This window comes from Leiobunum rupestre, chromosome 4 (genome assembly GCF_980474605.1).
Source record: "Leiobunum rupestre chromosome 4, qqLeiRupe1.1.hap1, whole genome shotgun sequence".
NCBI classification, from domain to species: Eukaryota; Metazoa; Arthropoda; class Arachnida; order Opiliones; family Sclerosomatidae; genus Leiobunum; species Leiobunum rupestre.
In genome coordinates, this window is record NC_143387.1 from 58,759,578 (window position 1) to 58,778,100 (window position 18,523).

Below are 18,523 nucleotides of genomic sequence, written 5' to 3' on the forward strand. Positions count from 1 at the left end.
TTCTCGCGGAATTTCGACGAATGTGTTGGCCGTAGTAGCGCGAACAGCGCGTGATCAAAGTTGGCCGTGGTTTAATAGAATACAGAGCAAGACAATTAATTATGGACTAATAATTTCCATACTTCGTTAGTCTTAGCGTTTTCCATTGGGAACCTCCGAGTGTGATCCGGATTTGTTGAATGACGTCACTGCTCTCTGTAGGAGGCGCTCGGAGGATTCGCCCTGGTAGCTCCCAATGAAATACGAAACGTTTTCGGAGCACTCTTTTGTTTCCCTCCGACTCTTGAGTTGGGGCTGCCGGGAGCAAAGACTATATAACGCTTCGCTTACTAGACAGGCGTGTTCCTAGGAAAAACCTGTTAACACCTCTGTAGCACTGTAAAAGCTGGGGTAATATTTGGACCCGCGGCTAGAGGCGCCACTAGTAACACAGCTCAAGCTAGGGGAAATTTTGGGCCAGCGTCGAGATGGAGCCACAATCGGTATGCAAGTTGAGCCATAGAACACGCCTGTCTAGTAAGCGAAGCGTTATATAGTCTTTGGCCGGGAGCACTCCGGGAGGGATTACCTTGGCCAATGGAAGGCGATCCTCCCTCTCGGAGTTGCCCCTTTTTTTTCAATGGAATACGGTTTTGATTTTGGAGCACTCCGGGAGTGCTCGGAGGTTCCCAATGGAAAACGCTAAGTCTCCGCAAGGCCGTTGCTATGGCAACTCTCCAAACTTTTGTTTTGCGACCTTGATCCTGAAATTTTTACAAACAATTGAAACAAACAGCTCCCAGACCAAAGAGATGTCTAGTAAAAGAGTTGTATTATCTATGCCAATTTTTTTGAGAAATGTTTTGGCTGAAAATTGATTTGCTGTATTTAAGGTGTCTGATTTTAATATTTTCTTATTTTACAATTAAATTAAATTAGAAAAACTGATCAAATTCACTTTAAACATAGGAAAGAATAAAATATTTAGTTTCCGGACCTTAGCAAAGATGGGTAGCGATTCTCGAAAAGAGTTCGTGTTTGGTACTATAAAAGACTTCTTTTCTTTCCCAAACGATTCCTTCATATCGGATTACTACGATTCGAAACAAATCAACACATTTTTAGATGACCAAAGGTGTTTTATACTTAGCGTACAAATTAATAATGGATTCAACATTACCCTGTCTAACAATGTAAGAAATTATAATGTAATTTGTATTATGAAAGTTGAAAACAAAGTAATATTGTTTTCTTTACAGGTGGAACCCAATGATGATTGCAAAATACTAGTTTTCTTTAAATTTTTGCCAGATGTCATAACGGGAGACAATTTTAAAACCAATATATATGTGACTTCCATTATGAAGTCACCTATAGAAACACTTTTTCACTCTATGAAACGAATATTTACCCCAGTTCTACTTCAAAATAAAGGAGCTAGTAACAGAATTAATCCTCAGCTTCAAAACCTCTTAGGAGAACTTGAAGTGGGTCTTGGAAAAATTATTTCTGGTAGTAATGGAATTGATGACCAAGTAGGGAAAAGTGATTCTGCCAGGGAAGAGATTTTAGGCATTATATCGCCGTTGGATGAGTTCCAATATTGGCAAAATCTTGCTAGTAACGGTTCAATGGGAGCGAGTCGTTACGCTGAACTGTGTAACCCCTTGGAACATGGTTATAGCTCTGTGGCTTCTCTATCATTTTTGGAATTCAAAGATTTATTAGACCTAACCTACAATGTCTTAGACGACCTTTGGAAAGAAGACGAACATTTGCCCTATTTTCCACAGAAAAGAATGTCTAATCTTTTAAATATTATAGGTAAATAAAATACCTATGATTTAGCTATCTTCAAGTATTCTAATAAAGGTGGAGGAATAAAGAAGATCTCTAGATTATAAGTTTAAAGATATTGACTAAAGCAAAGTTTTCTACATTCTATTTTATTTTTTAAGGCAGTACAACTATCGAATTTGTGCAAGAAAAGTTTAACACTGTTAATGTATGGCAAGGTACATTTTTGGAAGTTGAAGAACTTCTAATACAAAGCAGAGATTTAGCTGAGACATGGATGGACGTTTGCTATAAGTTAACTACTTTATTTTGGCCTAATTTTGCTTTACACCCTTGGGAAGGCACCCCATTCGTTCCTGCTTATCTAGTAAATTTTCATTCGCGGCTAGCTGAGGTATGTTGTTGTTAAATTTAAACAAATTTTGTTGGATACTAACTTTGTTTACTTGTAGATATCCCAGTTGAGGAAAGTGGTGAGACAGTTACTTAAATTGTTGTCCTTTGATGAGCAAAAAAGTCTAGGAATGGATAAGATTTTTGAACCATTTTGGCCAATTAACACCATTCAGTACAACCCTTACACCCAGGCTTTATGGGAATGTGCAAAAGACAGACACGAGCACCTTCTGGCTGGCCCAGAAAGAAAAGTGGCCTCAAAACTAAGAGATCGTATACAACTGAACCAAAAGAATATACTTCAGGTTATTATTAATTTAATATAGATCATTCATTTCCTATACTAATTGCTGGCTATCATTAAAGCTAGTGGAAGAATTTAAAAAGTACAGAGAGCTAATTCACAGACCCAGCATTCGTAAAGAATTAACACCAGAGAGGTAAGTATAATGTTTAATAATGATTTGGAAAAACATTTTAATTCTAATCTGCATTAGATTTTTGTATAGAATATTTGGGGTTGATATGCCTTGGCTTATATGATACAAAAATTAAAACAGTTGTGGATCCGGCTTATCTTACGATTCTGTATAGTATACTATTATTTGTATGTTGTCGATGCTGAAGCCCCAATTTTATGTGTACCTTCAACAGGAAGACATGTTTACGCGTTTCGGCAATGGAGCCCCCAATAACCGTGTGTGGTCAATGATGGAAGGATTTATTTTTTATGTACTGTTGATGTTGTAGCACCAATTTTCTGTGTGTCTTTGACGGGAAAACATGTTTACTTGATTCTGTGCTTCAGCCTCCATTAACGGTGTGCCATCCCCGAGCAAAAGTGTTTGCGCAATTTGGCAAAAGATAACCCATTAGCAGCATACTGTAGACGAGAAATCTTGTTAATGCGATTTGATGATAGAGCTTCCATTGGTGATGGAGTATTCTACGTTTGTATGTGGTCGACACTGAACCGCACATTTTACCTGTACCATAGACAGTAAATCATGCTTATGCGATTCATTGAAGGAGCCTCCATTAGGGGTTTACTGCTAACGGGTAATGTTTACACAATTTGGCAATTGAGTTCCCATTTGCCGCGTGCCATAGACAGGAAATCGTGTTAGCGTGATTTGGTGATGGAGCCCCAATTAGCGGCCCATCTACCAGTGGTTATGTAGGCTTAGGACTAATACGGCGGTTACAAGCTGAGTGCCATCGATTTCGGTGGCGGAGCTGCGATTAGCAGCGTGCTGTCAAAGGGAAAACGTGGTTATTATAATGCTTAGGTTATTTCTTTTTAGAGAGATGTTAATGTCCCAAATTATGGAATACATCAAATCTTTGAAACAAGAATTCAGCAAATACACAACCAGTGGAACTGATAAGCCACCTTTAGACATAAATAATGTCACAACTGTTATAAGTGTTATAATTTGGATGAGGCAGCTCGAAGCTCGTGTATGAAATGTCATTTTTTAAATTTTTTATCATAACTGTAAAACTAAAAAGTTAAAAAAATTAAGGTAAAAGATATCAGTAGCGTATGTGACTCCATTTTGAATGACTTGGCGCAGTATGGAAAAGTATCCGAAGAATTGAAGGAAGTTCTGGATGAGTTTAAAGAATTCCACAAAGATCAGTTTGATAACTGGTGCCAAGAAATTCAGGCTGGAATTAAAGACCATTCATTAAGCTTGGCTACTCATAAACCGGTGGTTTCATTAAATGAAAGAGGACAACCTCAAGTCAATTATCATCCAAGACTTGTGGCCTTAATTAGGGAAGTTCGTCACCTACGTGTTCTCGGATATTCTATACCATCCAAGGTTTTGGAATTGGAAGATAAAGCTCAGAAATACTATAAGGAGGCCAAAGATTTGCAACAAGTACTATATTTCTTATTTCCTAATCTTTACTGGACAAAATATTGTCTAAATTTGGTTCTAGATAGTGAATTTCTATAAAACCATTGGCGATCACATGATACTGAGTCAACAGCCTATGATGTTGGAAGCAGCCAGGCTCTTTACACAGCTGATAACTGAAAAGAGTTCTGTCTCGTGGGATGACCCTACTGCTGTTGATGATTACATAAAAAAACTGCAAGAAGTGGTTCACCGATTATCTCAAGAAAATAGGATGCTTAGGAAACAACATTTTACAGTTTTAGAAAAGGTTTTTCTCAACAGATTATTATTGTTGTAGATTTTATCAGAAGTTTATGATAAAATATCCATCTATCTTTACTGCTCATATTATTCACTTGAAACATGTACCTTCACAGGCTTTTGATTATTTTTTAGCCATGTGCGAGTCTTGATTTTAAAATTTCGAGTAGTTTTATTTTATTTTTGAGTATTCGAGTATTTAAGTTTACCTAAAAATTAGATTTTAGAGTACTCGAATAGTTAGGATTAGCCTTTGAGTACTCGAATAGTTAGACTTAGCTTTCGAGTACTCAAGTAGGTAAACTTGATAATTATTAAATTTAAATAATTGATACAAAACATTTCTTCATGGAAAGAATCCCTTTTGTTACGTTTCTCAGAAGCCATTTTGCAATATCACGAACGATAGTTAAAAAAACGTTACTAAGCTTAAGTAAACTAGTTAGAAACTTAAGAAAATACTGAGCACAGCTCAACAATGCTTCTGCCTAAATCCACCAAAAATTCACGCTGCCCGTTGTGATTCATATTTAATTTTAGTTTTGGTTTCAATTTTGTATCGCCCATGCCTTAAAACACCATATCCAATCAGGAAGAACTAACCCTTTCTACCAGCCAATAAGAAGTCTTTGGGCTTACCCAGGGAAATGAAAAAATATTCGTTTTTTTTTTAAAGTTTTTGTTCAAAATTCGCGAGTAGTGCCTTGGATAAAATAGATGTTCCGAGTACTCGAAAAACTAGGCCTAGTCCTTAAATAACGACTCTAGTTTTTCAAATAAGGCTGATACTTGAACAAAATCGAGTACTCGCACATGTTTATTATTTTTATGTTTGGAAATAAAAATAATTCAGGGTGAAATAGATCATAGCACCACTTGCTAGCATAAAAATATTTTTTAACACTAGTGGCGGAAAGTTTCAAATTCCGCAGTGGAAATAATCTGTTTGAAACTAACAATGAAGAAAATGAGAAAATAAAAAAATGTGGTTACTAGCAAGCATTAAAAAATTCCTTAAGGTTTGGTGAGAAATTCGTGGCAATTGGAATCTGCCCGGTTAAAGTACATGTTTCATTTTAAGAGCCTAGATAGATACTTCTCTCATAAGAGATACATTATAAACTTGATTTTATGTAATGAATTTTAGATATTAGCTCTGATGAGTACAGATCTAGTTAGATATCAACAAAAATGGAAAAATACCTTGAATGATGTCAGAACATTAATGGCTAAGCTTGAAGGACAAGGTTTTTCAGCAGAATACATGAGACCCTGGCGGGCTCATTGGGATAGGCAGTTGTACAAAGCTTTAGAGTGCCAATATCGCTTGGGTCTAGTCACCCTGAATGAAAATTTACCTGAAATTAGAGTGGATTTGACATATAGGTAAATGTCAAATCTTAATTTAGTATAATGAAAGCTGCTAATTCATTTACCTTTCTAGGAATAGTCAACTACAATTTCGACCCCCAGCTGAAGAAATTAGAGCAAAATATTTTTCTCACATCAAGAAATTTATGAATATCCCTTTAATCTTTCGTGGTGTAAGCGACGTAACTGAAAATCTCATATTTCCCATTATTGTAGATCGCAATGCAAATTTATTCGTGAGTGTGTATCAAAATGCAGAAAACCTGTTTTCTTCCTTGGAAAGGCTAAAAGATCGTTTTAGAGTAAGTTTTAAGTCAAACTTTCATTTATTTCCAACTAATTATTCTTTTACTTTGTATATTAATTGATCTTAGGACTGGGTGGCATTAGGTTCTGTCAATTTGGATGAATATGTTGAACAAAATTGTCACAATGTTGATGATTGGAAGAATAATTTTAGGATGGTTAAAATCAAAAGTCAAGAGTTTGGCAAAATTACAGTGTATAATGATTTTACCTATTTATTTAGTTTAAGTTTACAACTCTTTCTATATAAAGACAATAATAATACAATAGGGAGGAAGATCGTATAGATTGTATTGTTGTCAGTTATTCACCAGTCAAAGCATACGTGGATTACCTTTTGTCTGAACTTGATGCAACAATGATAAGATGTCTTCATCGTTCTATACAGAAAGACAATGCCCTTTTGCAATCTTTCTTGAATGACGCCATAACCATTTTGTCTCAGAGACCACAATCCGTAGATGAGGTTAAAGAATCAAACACAAAGTGCATCGAATTTAAATTGAAACAACCAGAAGTAATACATTTTTCATTAATTTTCATATTTGGGTTACAATTAAAGCTAATTCATTTGTGCTTTAGATGTACAATATTTTTAAAGAAGCTGAAAGCAAGAATGAGTTTCTCGGCAAATGGGCCAGACGCTCTGTAACTGAAGTACAACAGCTAATTGGTCAATGGGATTTATTTGAAAAATTAATGGAAAATCATGAAGAACTAATAGGACAACAAGTATAGTTATTACACTTTTGATAAATTTAACCTCTTTATTGGGGTAATTTCGCAGTAGATATTCTGTGGCGTAGGAGGCACTAAAAGTAAAAAATTTACGAGTGTGACTTATCTGACGACTTTTTTGTCAGGGGTGGTTTATTTTTAAAAGTTTAGTCCCTGCTTGCACATGCGTACACGAACCTCCTCCTGTCATAGTTTTATTTATGGGTTATTCCATGTGAAATCAGCTACCGATAACACCCGGGGTCAGCTAATTTTGATGAAACTTGGTATACTAATTATAAAGCTCAAAATAACTGGTTTTGTAAAATATCAGCTTAGTACCCAGGGAAAAGATAAACCTAGGCACTTCTCTCCGGGAGATCCTAAGATAGGCCTCTCCCGTGATTTTCTCTTCCTAATATGTTGTAAATAAACAGAGTATATAGTTATTCAAGTCCAATCATTAAATACTTTGAAACACAACAACAGTGCTTTCAAAAAAGGCTGAATTTTTATTTTCGCTGTTTCGCTCTTCGATAGCTTTTACAAATATTCATGTTGTTCTCAAGGCCAGCTGGCTCATGAAACATCTGGGAGAAACAGGTACCTACTCGAATACACCACTGAAGAAAACTTACTTAAGTGGTCTGGCGATGTAAGATCCCAGTTTGCGTGCACCATTGATGTGAAACTTATACACATGGGATACCTAAATTTTAGTAATGCATCTTTTACCGCTTATAATCTTGTTATTTTTATATTTTAGGTAGAGATTTTGAAGTCAAGTATTATTAGTCAAGTTGAAAACTATCAAACTGACTTGGAAAGATTTCAAGCACGGTGGAATCAATTAAAACCGAAGGACAATTTAGTGGAAGGAAGTTCGAATGATGTTCAAAAAGCGATACTAGTCATTAAAGAGAAACGGGAAGAGTTTAATGAAATGGTTGTTATGAAGAATAAACTAGTGTAAGGATTTTTTTTTAGTATTTTGTCAAATCAGTGTGAAATTTCTGCTTTAAATAGCAGATATTTGGTATCTAATTGTGGCTATCTTAATACCTAAAAAGAGGAAAGTGAAATAAAATCACGATAAACGTATACCAATTTTCATAAAGTTCAATGGAAAAAGAATGGATAAAAATCTTTTCCACTTAATTTATTAAATTTGAATAGTGTCCTAATTTTGTGGTCATATGTAATTTATAAATTAGTAACTTTTAAGTCATATGAAGTTTCGAGCCAACAAATAATAATATTAAACATTTTAGGTCAGATTGTCAACAATTTGATCTACCAGAACCTGATTTCAATATTGTAAAAGAGCTTGAACATGATTTGTGCAATCAAGAACACATTTGGTTTCTTTTTGAGGAATTCAATATTGGTCTTGACGAAATGGCTAAAGAGGAATGGATATTTTTCCGGTTAGTATTGACAATTCAGTTTTTATGTTTAAAGTAACTTGTTTTTAATACTTTTAGGGGTAAAATACATAAATTCGAATCATTCCTCGGAGATTGGACTGAAAAACTTGATTCCACTGAAATGGATAAACAAACAACAGTGGTTACTGTTTGTCTGTTACAAGAAATAGCTAAATACAAAGTATAACTTATTTTTAAATAAATTTGACATAACTAAACATTAATTTGTTCAAACTTTCCAGGACATTTTGCCGGTACTCAAATATTGTCGGGGAGAAGTATTTTCAGCCCAACATTGGTCAGAACTCTTCGTCCTTCTCGGCATGCCGAGTGTGCCAACAGAAAATCTAATTTTCAGTGATTTTTTGAGCGTTAAAGAAGCTATTTCAATCAATGCCGAAGCACTTAAAGATCTTAATAATAGAGCTCATGGGGAAGTTATTGTAAGAGAAGCCTTGAATGAATTAGACACATGGGGTGCAAAAACCAAATTCTCCCTGTCAGAACATGAAGATTCCAGTATGAATAGAATCATGCTGATAAAGGAATGGAGGGATGTCTTGAACAAAGTAACGACTCGTTATTATAAATTAATGCTTTATTTTCTAATCTATGAATTTTTCTGTAGATAGGTGATAATCAGTGCCTGCTACAATCTCTGAAAGATTCGCCATATTATAGCTATTTTGCCGATAGACTGACTATTTGGGAGAGCAGATTATCCACATTAGATCAGTGTTTGCAACAGTTAAATCAAATCCAAAGGAAATGGGTTTATTTAGAGCCCATTTTTGGCCGGGGTGCCTTACCTTCTGAGCAGTCTCGTTTCCGGGCAGTTAGTGATGATTTCCGAAATATTATGCTTGGAGTGGCTAGAGATGATCGTGTAGTAACCATGTCCAACAATGCCAACTTGCTTTCAACCTTGAATATGATGCTTGATCAGCTGCAGAGATGTCAAAAAGCTCTAAATCAATTTCTAGAGGTTGGTTGGTTTGGTGTTTTTCTAAAAAATTGCATTTGAATTACATGGGAATTCAACCTAAATACATCTGGAGATGTCAACTAATAAAACCCAACAAAATATAAAATATTTAAATAGAATCTGATATTTTTAGATGCCAGTTATCATACATAGAAAATGTAGTTAGTATGTTATTCGCATGGTGGCGCTGTAGACAGGGAACAGGAGAGAAAGGTAGGAGATGGCAAGACACTACTACTTCTCAGGGGCTACTAGTATGATCACCTGTAATAATAATAGTAATAATAATAATAAAATGTTTTATTGGGTGACACCATTCAGGTCTAGCCTGATTTACAAGGAGACCCAGCACGGTTTACATAGACAAATTTAGTTAACATTATATTTATTACAGTAAATCTGTATGTATTAGTCTTTAGGTTAATTCAATTTAGGATCGATAAATTCCCAACACTTTTAAGATGTAACTAACGTGTTTAATAACAAAAATTAGTCAAAAAATATTAACAACCAGACTAAACCTTAAACACAAAAAGATCTTTTAGAAATCTTAAGTCTGAAGCAGACGACGCTAATAAGGGATAATAAAGTATTAAGAAGTAGAACTCATAAGGTTTATTCTCCAAGGAATAGAAACTTCAATATTTAGTTATTTGCACTGATTACATATTACTTAATATTTCCAACATACTCCCCTTCCTTGGATTACCATATTTATCTTTAATATAAAATATTAAATTTAATTTTAAACATAACATTTTAAAACGAGTAACTTTGCCAGCTTCATTCTGTTTTACATCATACACCCATTTACTACCAATTACTTGTTTTTCCTCTGGTTTAGGTACTAGTTTAAAGACACCTCTATATTCCATTTATGTAAGTTCTGTGTTTATTGTTTCTTGCCATAGGTGTAAATTGGGGCTATCAACAGCATCTTGGAATGTTAGTGGGATTTCGATGTAACTAAATTCGATGTTTGGTTCCTTTTCCTTCTGTGGTGCAAACATTTTGAAGGTGGAAACTCCAACACCTTTTCTTCAAAATATCTCTTTAGTTCAGCTTCTGACCTTAGCCTCTTTCCCTCCGGTCATAAAAATAAATATATCTCAGTCCTTTAGATTTCCCTTTTTGACGGACCTTCTCCTCTTTCCTCCAACCATCTGGAAAGCTGTTGTTATTGATCTTTAGTACGACAGTGGAACCCAATTGTTCTTTTTCTTTAACATTGTTTTGTTCTTGGTCTTGTAAAGGAATATGTTCATTATCAGTTACATCATCTTTCATTCCATCCAAATCCGATTTTTCTTCATAAACTTTGTCACCTCCATTTTCTGTAGAAGTGGATTCCGGTCTAATGTTATATACGTAGTGTTGTGTTTGTAACTTGAATGAATGAAGCGGTACTTATTCGATTACTTACAACTAATATTTAATTACTTTGAATATATAATATGATATTATTGGAACGATACAAAAGTGTTACTGCCTCTTATGAGGCTCCAAGGGAAGAATGCCCCTTTTCTCCCCTGCCAACCCTCTACACCCCTCTTTCCTCCATGTGCCACCCTGGTGGTGGGAATGTGTACTATATTTGAATGTTTGTAACATAACACGTAGACTGAAACTTCATGAGTAAATCCATATAAGGATGTCATTCCATCCTTACTTTCGTCGAAACGAACATGCTTTGTCTCAATAACTTTGTGGTTTTCACAACGAATCCAGATTCTGTAACCAACAGTATTTTCTTCGCTCGGTTCAAACATCGATGTTGCATCGTCTAAGGTTGTGTGACGTGGCATGGTGTTGTTGGTGCTGGCTGTGATATTAAAAAGTCTAACCTCTGAAGAATAGTACTTGGAACTGAGGTCGGCGTTGCTCTGTTGGAAGTGTTATGGACTGAGCTGAGTTGTACTGGTGGTGATCTACTTTGTGCTGCTGTTGATACCCTTGCGTTCTGAATATCATTGGTCTGTGAGTTGATTGTGCTCGTAAATTAAGAGTGGTGGTCCAGATATATGTGGAAACAATGTTTTATTCACTAGATTCACGATATTAGGCTGATTTGTTGAAATTGTCTTATTATATGTGAGTTGTAATTTCTTTTTGTGGCTATGTTGTTTTCCTGCAGTAGTTTGTATATCAAACATTACGTTTCCAAGTGGTCAAATGATCGAACCGGGAATCCATTTGTCTCCTCGACTATAATTCTGTTTGTAGACTTTTGATGATTTGTGTGCTGTACAGTCATTATTCTTAATGATTTTAGGTTGAGTTTGATTTGGATGAAAAAGATCTAGTCGAGTTAGCATGGGTCTGTTTAGCATAATTTTAGCTGGTGACTTATAATATTTATTAGCGTTCTTCGGTAGTTAAGTAATCTTCTAAAAATTCGCTGTTGTAATGTTCCAACTTTAAATTTCTTCAATCGAACATCAATTATATCAATTACTGATCCTTCAGCTTGCCCATTTGATGCAGGGTTGTAAGGAGCTGTGGTAATATGGCGAATACCATTTTTATTAGTAAAATTGTTAAATTCTTAGCTAGTGAAACATGTAGCATTGACTGTTACTAATGTTGGAATTATGCCAAATCTAGCCTTATGGTGGCGTAGACTATTTCAACTTAGATCCATTTTGAGAATGAATCCACCGTTATCCACAAGTATTGAATTTCTATCTGTCCCGCAAAGTCTAGGTGTGCTTCCATGGTGCAATATCTTTTTGCCAATTCAAAAAGTGTGTAAGTTGCATTGAAACTTGAGACTTGCATACATTTATTTTATTTATTTATTTGAATAAAAAGATACAGATTGTTAAGCTAGATGTAGCTTGTGTACAACCTCGCAGTATCCGACTTGATAAGGTTTTAACTTATCCGGTAATAGTCTTGAATTTAGAGGGCATCCGTTTAATGTGAATTTCATGACTTGATCTTCTCGTGTAGCTTTAGCCACCTTGATAACGTTGATTGGATTAGCAGATTGTTCACTGAGAAGTAATATTAATTCAGTAGGTAACAGTGTCTCTACATCTGGAGTGTTCAATGGAAATCTACTTAAAAGTGTCTGCATTTCCATTATTCCAACAGCTTATGGTCAGTAAATAGTCTTTAAAATGGGTCACTCCAAAGTTAATGGATAGAGCTTCTTTCTCTATTTGAGGAGTCAAAGTTCTTGCTTCAAAGGAAATTGGCCTTCCTTGACCATCAGCTAGGTGCAAAATTACTTCACCAGTGATGCATCACAAGCTAAAATAACGTCTTTATCTGGATAAAAATTAACTAATACATTTGATGATTGAATGGCATTCTTAGCTTTATCAAAATGCTCTTGATGTGATTTAGTCCATACGAATTGGACGTTCTTGCAGAAATTGGTTGAAGGGAGATAACAACGTTGATGCTTTCGGTATAAATCTTGAGTAGTAATTTATTAACCTGATAAATGATTGTACCCGATCAACATTCTGTGAGAAGAATTGGTCAAGCAGAGGATAAAATTGTTATCAAAGGAGGGAAAGCAATTGTATGTAGCATAGATGGTAGTCTTATTATGACAGTCAGTTTACAGGATTATTATTATTATTATTATTATTGAGTGGGGGTGGCAAGCCAAACACTTCGACCTGAGGTCCATTGTGCATCCCCAAACTGGGTGACTTAAATAAGTCCTATCGCCGACATAAAGCTTAAAATCTGCCCGGCCGTGATATTAGAGACGTCATACGTCTCCAACCGATGCATACCCAAATGCTCAAACCTCTGGGCTGCATAGTAATCGCAGCTACAGAGTACATGTGAGGCAGTTTCCTCCTCAGCTAGACAAGCTCTGCAAATTGGGTCATCACTGACCCCAATGAGAGTTAAATGTCTGTTCAGATGGCAGTGGCCTGTAAGTAGGCCAATAACAATCCTAATACTAGCCCTAGAGAGCGAGAGTAATTCTCTGGCTCTCTCCCTAGAAGGGCCAAGAGTAAACTCTTTGGCCTGCCTTTGACCCTCAATCTCAGACCATTGTCTGAGTTGACGATCTGACATAAACTTGGAGATCAAGACCCCGGGAGATGGGGAGAGCAGGTTCTGGTCCAATGAACCCAGCCCTCGCACCCTCCTTGGCCAAGGCGTCGGCCCTTTCGTTCCCAAGATGCCCCTTATGACCAGGTACCCAACAAAGTTGAACTTTATTGTGCAACCCAAGAGTGCAGAGGAAATCTAAGCAGCTAAAAACCAGTTCAGAAAGAATACTATACTGGCTGAGAGCTCTAAGAGCAGCCTGGCTATCTGAATAAATCTGGATAACCTTCCCATGATACCCCTGATGTAAACAGTAAACAACACAGGAGCAAATGGCAAAAATTTCAGCCTGGAATACACTAGTGTGTATCCCTAGGCTTTCATAAAAGCCAAAATTATTAGTAAGGCAATATATCCCCGCACCAGTGCCATAGTGGGTCTTAGACCCATCAGTGAACCAGACGATCTCTCCTCTGGTACCGAGGGTCAAGTGACTCCACTCCGCACGGCTAGGGAAGTTGACCTCAAAAGGTTTACTAAAGTGGAGTTTAGTAACCATCAGATCAGAACCCATTGTTAAAATCGGCATCTGATTGGAAATATCTCGGAAGAGCTTGGTGTGGCTATGCTCCCAATTATCAGCCTTCCACCAGCCAGGATAATAATTACCTATACATTGTTGATGGCTATGTGGATACAGAGGCAAAGGCAAATCCCCGTGATGAATCCCTGGCGTTCTCTGGTACATTATCAGAATAAACTCTCTGGCATCAGAGGTTGGGACACCCAAGGATAAAGAGGATAGTATATTTATCTAGATACCATATGGTCTTAGGTATTCCAGAGTTCAAAGGGCTTTTGGGTACTTGTTCACCTTGCCGTCTGTCAAAATCCACAATGGAACCATGTTGGGGAATTGATTCAATCTGAACTAGTAAACCATTAGAGCTTATCCATAGTGATGTTTGGGGTCCTTTCCCAATGCGTTCAATAGGTGGTACGAGATATTATATATTCTTTATTGATGACTACAGTAGGAAGGCCGTTGTTTTTACAATGGTCTCTAAGGATGAAGCTTTCTCTAAATTTATACGGTATCAAGCCTGGGCTGAGAGACAACTAGAGGTAAAGATAAAACGGTTGAGGACTGATAATGGACTAGAGTATTGCTCAGGTTATTTCGGATTAAGAAGGAATGGCGTTAAAATAGAGCGTACAAATACATACACACCACAAATGGCATTGCTGAATGATTCAACAGAATGTTACTAGATAGTACCCGGACTTTATTAAAAGAAAATGTGGGCAGAGGCTGCTTATGCCAGTACCTATTTATCAAATTGTCTGCCGCATTTTAAAACCGGAGACAAGGTACCAGAGGAGTTGTGGAATCGCAGAAAGCCATCTGTAAAACATCTGAAGAAGTATTGCTGTTTGACATTCGTGCATATACCCATGTGCGGCTTGGAAAATAAGTATTGAAAGGTTAACTAAAGTGTATTTTAGTAGCCATAATATCAGGACCTATTGAGAGAACAGGTAACTGACTCAAAAATTATTGGTAAAGCTTGGTGTGGCTAATAAGCCATCCACCATCCATTCTGGTTGAGCCTGCTGGCACCCATAATAGCAGCTTCGTCTATAAAGAGATGAAGAGGAATAATATTCAGGAGAGTTTCTAGACAAGCACTTGTGGCTGTTTTCATTACTCCTGTAATGCTGATAAAAGCCAGCCTTTGTCTTGATTTTGACATAAGACACTAGTTTTAATTTTCACAGCGATAATTTCCACCAATTGACAGTTTGTTGAAAACCAGTATCAGCCCAATGGTATATCGTAGTTCTGAAACCAAATGTTTTCAGATAAACAAGGAATAAACTCATCCATTTATTAATTTTTTTTTTAGGAAAAACGATCATTGTTTCCTCGTTTCTATTTTCTTGGTGATGAAGATCTCTTGGAAATTTTGGGACAAGCAACACAACCAACTATTATTCAAGCCCATTTGAAAAAATTGTTTGGGGGAATTCATCAAGTTGATTTTGATGAAAGTGCTACCCAGATTATAGCTATTAAATCACTGCAAGGGGAAAAGGTTCAATTGAAAAACCCCATCCGTGTCATACCTCAAATTGAGGAATGGCTGGCCTCTTTGGCTACTGAAGTTCGATTTACTCTGAAACAGTTATTGGTGGAAAGTTTAAAATCCATTCGCACCAATGGCAAAGCTGGTTTTGACCCCAATTTATACCCTTCGCAGGTTTGTTGTAGTAAATTACATGAGGTTCAATTTCTTTATTCTAATATTTGTGTACCCACCTTAGATATTATGTTTGGTTGAACAGTTACTTTTCACAGAGGAATGTGAAGCGGCTATTAGAGGTGGGAGCTTGGGCGAGTATTTGAAAATAATGCAATCTCAGTTGGATGTCTACACTAATCTTGATCTCAGTGACAGCCCTGATTCCTACGTTCTCGAATTAAAAGTCAAAGCGTTAATTCTTGGTATATTCACTTATTTTTAAGTTAAATTAGTTTGTAATCATTAACTATTTCCAGATACAATATATTTTATATCAGTTATTGAGCAGCTGGTGGAAAATAATGTAAAATCCTTAGCCGAATGGCATTGGCAAAAACAATTAAGGTATTCTTAATATTTACAAAAAAAAATCAGCAGTTCTAATATTGTTTTTATTGCTGAAAAGATTCTATTTGAGACAAGATGGTATTGCTATTGCTAGGATGGTAGATGCAGAGTTTGAATACACTTACGAATATCAAGGCAATGCTCCAAAGCTAGTCCATACACCTTTAACAGAGAAGTGCTACTTAACACTTTGTGAAGGTAGAATCATTTTAAATGTTATTTTGCTATAAGTGTAATTTCATGTGGAATTTTCTGTTAAGGAATGCATCTTGGAATGGGTGGAAATCCTTACGGCCCTGCTGGAACTGGTAAAACTGAATCAGTAAAAGCGTTGGGGGGTTTATTGGGAAGACAAGTTTTAGTTTTCAACTGTGACGAGGTAAATTATTGTTTATTTTCAAGAATTTCTAAGTAAAAGTTCTATATTCTCTTTTTAGGGTATTGATGTAAAGTCAATGAACCGAATATTTGTGGGCTTAGTGAAATGTGGGGCTTTTGGTTGTTTTGATGAATTTAATAGACTGGAAGAGTCTGTATTATCAGCATTGTCTGTACAAATTCAAACCATTCAAAGTGGTCTTCGAAATCGACTGAGTGAAATTGAACTATCTAATAGAAAAGTAATTAATTCCACTTGCTTCTAGCTTTTTTCTTTTAGCTTTTGCTAACCTTTCCTATTCTACTAATACTTCAGGTTCAAATAGATCCCAATTCTGCAATTTTTATAACTCTGAATCCTGCTGGGAAAGGATATGGGGGGAGGCAGAAACTTCCTGATAATCTGAAGCAGCTCTTTAGACCTATTGCGATGAGCAAACCTGACAATGAGCTTATTGCTGAAGTATTGCTCTTGTCTGAAGGTTTTAAAGATTCTAGAACCTTAGGTCGTAAACTAGTCGCAATTTTTACTCTCTCAAAGTAGTATATTATTTGAAATACTATTCTTTTTGATGATATTTTTGCATATCTTATATTTTTTTGCTTAGGGAACTCCTAACGCCGCAACAACACTACGATTGGGGGTTAAGAGCATTGAAAACTGTGTTGCAAAGCTGCGGTGTTTTATTGCAAAATGAAAAACAGAATTTAGTAAATAATGAATCAGGTAGTGTATATATTTTTTACATCTACATTATAATTTCATTGCTTTATTGATAACACTTTCTGAAATTTTAAAAACTATTAAAATTAAGCATGTGCGAGTACCCGATTTTAATCGAGTACTCGATCGAGTATCGAGTCGGGTACTCGACTCGATACCCGAAAATCGTTATTAAAAAAACCCGAAAAAGTTTCGGGTCTAAACTCAAAGCATAGACTTAGATTTTCGGGTACCCGATAGGCCAATTTTTGCAAAGGCCCTACCCGCGAGTTTTCGGCGGGATATTCGAAAAAAAAAACCCGTTACGTTTTATGGATTTTTCCCCAAAAAAAAACATCTTTTTGGCTTGGCCTTAAACCCTCTAATTGGTCGAAGAGTTAGAATAAATTCTTAGGTTCTTCCTGATTGGATATTGTTTTAAAAGCAAGTAAAGGTACAAAATGAAACTGAAATTAAAAGCCTAACCATAACTTAAAGTTCCCTCACCTCCCATTACTTTTTGGTAGCTTGTTAATCACTAGTCACGAACCTTTTGTAGGTGGTTTAATTTTAGTTTGGAAAGTTAGGCTCAGTAGTGTAGTATATTTAAAAGCTTTAAATATGACTCAGTGTTAATTCACCAGTTTTTAAAGTTAACTTTGTTTTTTCCTAATAAAATTTAGAACTGAATACTCGAACCATAATTTTTAGCTAAGCATAATTATTCGAGTACTGGAAGTTACTCAAGTACCCGAGGTTACTCGAGTACTCGAAACCCATTTTTTAATCTAAGCCTAAATACTCGAAAACCCGATAAAGTTTAGATACTCGACTCGATACTCGAAAAGCAAAATTTTTAATACCCGATACTCGACCCGAAAACCCAAAATAAATATTCGCACATGCTTAATTAAAATACTTTTTATCAGTCTTGTAGGGATGCACCGATGTATCGGCCTATTTTTCTAATATCGGTATGGGCCAATATCGTCTTAAACAAAGCCGATATGGCCAATACTGGTGTAAAAAAATATTTTCAGGAAAACTTAGAAATAAGAAAATTTTCGGCAAAATTGCACTACAGCGGCCTCATGTAATTTCGTGGTTTTTTTTGGTGGAGAATGTAGCACTTGACGCGTAGATTACGAAACTAATTTTTTTTTGGGCCGCAAATGATAATTAAATTAATTAACTTAATGTTAAAAATGTACTAATTTTAGGGAATTACCGTGTTTTTGTATTTGTGGGTGGCGGAGAATGTAGCACTTGACGCGTAGATTACGAAACTAATTTTTTTTGGGCCGCAAATGATAATTAAATTAATTAACTTAATGTTAAAAATGTACTAATTTTAGGGAATTACCGTGGTTTTGTATTTTTGGGTGGCGGAGAATGTAGCACTTGACGCGTGACGCGCAGATTACGAAACAATTTTTTTGGGCCGCAAATGATAATTAAATTAATTAACTTAATGTTAAAAATGTACTAATTGTAGGAAATTACCGTGTTTTTGTATTTTTGGGTGGCGGAGAATGTAGCACTTGACGCGTTGATTACGAAACTTTGGTTTTTGGGTCGAAAATGATAATTAAATTAATTAACTTAATGTTAAAAAGTTAGTA

General features: G+C 35.9%; 1 protein-coding gene across 5 annotated transcripts in view; it reads left to right on the forward strand.

The window, feature by feature from the left end:
* Positions 1-663: 663 nt before the first annotated feature.
* btv (dynein cytoplasmic heavy chain beethoven) overlaps positions 664-18,523 on the forward strand; it is a 39,258-nt gene continuing 21,398 nt past the window's right edge. For all 5 annotated transcript variants that reach the window (XM_090173533.1, XM_090173534.1, XM_090173535.1 and 2 more), the window contains exons 1-27: positions 664-872; positions 949-1,172; positions 1,239-1,803; positions 1,938-2,170; positions 2,229-2,477; positions 2,539-2,612; positions 3,477-3,633; positions 3,699-4,061; positions 4,123-4,350; positions 5,491-5,729; positions 5,788-6,016; positions 6,089-6,216; positions 6,291-6,537; positions 6,603-6,752; positions 7,504-7,706; positions 8,009-8,164; positions 8,222-8,345; positions 8,407-8,733; positions 8,793-9,149; positions 15,077-15,430; positions 15,495-15,675; positions 15,730-15,817; positions 15,879-16,018; positions 16,081-16,199; positions 16,258-16,440; positions 16,515-16,738; positions 16,807-16,925. In XM_090173533.1, the coding sequence (XP_090029659.1) occupies positions 987-1,172; positions 1,239-1,803; positions 1,938-2,170; positions 2,229-2,477; positions 2,539-2,612; positions 3,477-3,633; positions 3,699-4,061; positions 4,123-4,350; positions 5,491-5,729; positions 5,788-6,016; positions 6,089-6,216; positions 6,291-6,537; positions 6,603-6,752; positions 7,504-7,706; positions 8,009-8,164; positions 8,222-8,345; positions 8,407-8,733; positions 8,793-9,149; positions 15,077-15,430; positions 15,495-15,675; positions 15,730-15,817; positions 15,879-16,018; positions 16,081-16,199; positions 16,258-16,440; positions 16,515-16,738; positions 16,807-16,925 (5,623 nt within the window). In that variant the 5' untranslated portion in view covers positions 664-872; positions 949-986. The remainder of the gene's footprint in view (positions 873-948; positions 1,173-1,238; positions 1,804-1,937; positions 2,171-2,228; positions 2,478-2,538; positions 2,613-3,476; positions 3,634-3,698; positions 4,062-4,122; positions 4,351-5,490; positions 5,730-5,787; positions 6,017-6,088; positions 6,217-6,290; positions 6,538-6,602; positions 6,753-7,503; positions 7,707-8,008; positions 8,165-8,221; positions 8,346-8,406; positions 8,734-8,792; positions 9,150-15,076; positions 15,431-15,494; positions 15,676-15,729; positions 15,818-15,878; positions 16,019-16,080; positions 16,200-16,257; positions 16,441-16,514; positions 16,739-16,806; positions 16,926-18,523) is intronic.